The sequence below is a fragment of the Phaethon lepturus genome, unplaced genomic scaffold (genome assembly GCF_000687285.1).
Source record: "Phaethon lepturus isolate BGI_N335 unplaced genomic scaffold, ASM68728v1 scaffold30564, whole genome shotgun sequence".
Classification (NCBI taxonomy): Eukaryota; Metazoa; Chordata; class Aves; order Phaethontiformes; family Phaethontidae; genus Phaethon; species Phaethon lepturus.
This window is the reverse complement of record NW_010533015.1, coordinates 18,264-19,792: the sequence shown is the minus strand read 5'-3', so window position 1 is coordinate 19,792 and position 1,529 is coordinate 18,264. Positions and strand designations below refer to the sequence as shown.

The 1,529-nt window shown below is 53.0% G+C and overlaps 1 protein-coding gene across 1 annotated transcript in view; it reads right to left on the bottom strand.

Moving 5' to 3' along the window:
* The window catches only part of TMEM154 (transmembrane protein 154), a gene marked incomplete at its 3' end in the record, with an annotated part of 13,418 nt that extends 13,092 nt beyond the window's left edge, over positions 1–326 (bottom strand). The window contains exon 1 of the mRNA XM_010285052.1: positions 260–326. Coding sequence (XP_010283354.1) covers positions 260–326 — 67 coding nt within the window. The remainder of the gene's footprint in view (positions 1–259) is intronic.
* Positions 327–1,529: the final 1,203 nt, after the last annotated feature.

Here is a 1,529-nt window from a genome sequence, read left to right as displayed (position 1 = left end):
ACACACCTGCAATTTAGGGAATGTAGGAGCTGTAGGATTCAGTTGCTGCCTTAGGTCTAAGGAAAAAAGTCAGAGCTTTGAAAAAGTCAGGCAGCTGAAAAGAGAGAGGGTAAACACAGCTAAAAGAAGCAGAGAGCAAGTCCCCACAGATCTTCTCCTCGCGCTTAGTTTGGAGGGTGTTGCCCTCCAACTCGGTCCTGTCGCTGTAGGCACGAAACGCGGTCCCACCTCGGAAGGCGAAAGACGCTTTCGTACTCACCGTTCCCGGCAGATCCTCCGGCCAGCGAGAGGGCAGAGAGCAGCGCGATGAGGTTTTGCCTTCGCATGTTGCCTTGGCGGTGCTCCCGGCCGAGGGGCGTTCGGCCAGCTCCCGGCTTCACCCGAACATTTACATTTCCTGTTTCCTGCCGGGGTGCATCTGAGCTGCATTTCTGCAGGAGATGGACTCTCTTTGATGGGTTTTAGGAAGTGATGTAATTCCGTCTGGGCCTGTCAAGCGAGCGATGATTGCAAAAGAAAGAAGAAGAAAAAAAAAAGCAAAAAAAAAAGCACTAACTCGGCTGAAGCACCTTTATGCTGTAGGTGAGCGAGCTCCTACTCTCCTCTACTTTGTTGACTCCCGACTTTACTACCATCTCCCTTCATCCACATGCAGTGTCACGGGGACAAGCATCATACAAATACAAATCAGAGACAAAATTTCATTCACGTCTGTTAGCAGGAAGGTTTTACGTTGTTTTTCAGAGTGGTTGAGCAAGCAGATTTCAACAGTGCCTCCCCTCCTGCCTTGGTTTTCAGGCTGAAACTCTGCCCCCAGCACGGTGGGACGCCGCGTCCATTTACAACCCCCAAGCCCCCAGTTTGTCTCCAGCAAACAGGAAAAACGACCGGTTCACTTGGCAGCCTCTAACTGAGTATTTTGGACCAGTTTGAGCCGGGGAAGAGGAAAAAGCAGAAAATCACATCATTTTTTGTCAGGAGCAGGTGGCTTAGCTGGAAAGCACTTAGACACCGGTGTGACGATGGCTGTAGATGACAGGGGACAGAGCCCCACCAGGATGCAGTTCCTGGCATGGGGGTCCATGGTGGCATGGCTGATGGAGGTGGTGAGGGGACAGGTAGCTCCTGCCTCCCTTCCTCCCTCCTCTTGATTTTCGCTCACCCCCGGCGGTCTCCGGCTGGGCATGCAAACCACGGGGCATAGCTGTGACCCCCTCGCCCCGTCCTTTGTCCCCACTGCCCCACCACTGCCCACTCACTCAGAAACACATGAGGGTTGACCGGGGGCTTCCACGCATCGCCTGTCACTGGATAAGAGCAACGGTGGAGCTCAACATTAAACCCAACATTCCCGATCTTCTTGCTGTTTGGGGTGGGCCAAGCCAGGGCTCAGAATTTGGGCCTGGATCTAAACCCTACCTGTCCCCAAGCAGGATGGGCCATAGGTTTGGTTTGTTCCACTGTACAAAGAGGCACTAGGTCTAAAATTCATCTCTCCAGGAGAGTCTGCACCCCAGATTTTACTCTGG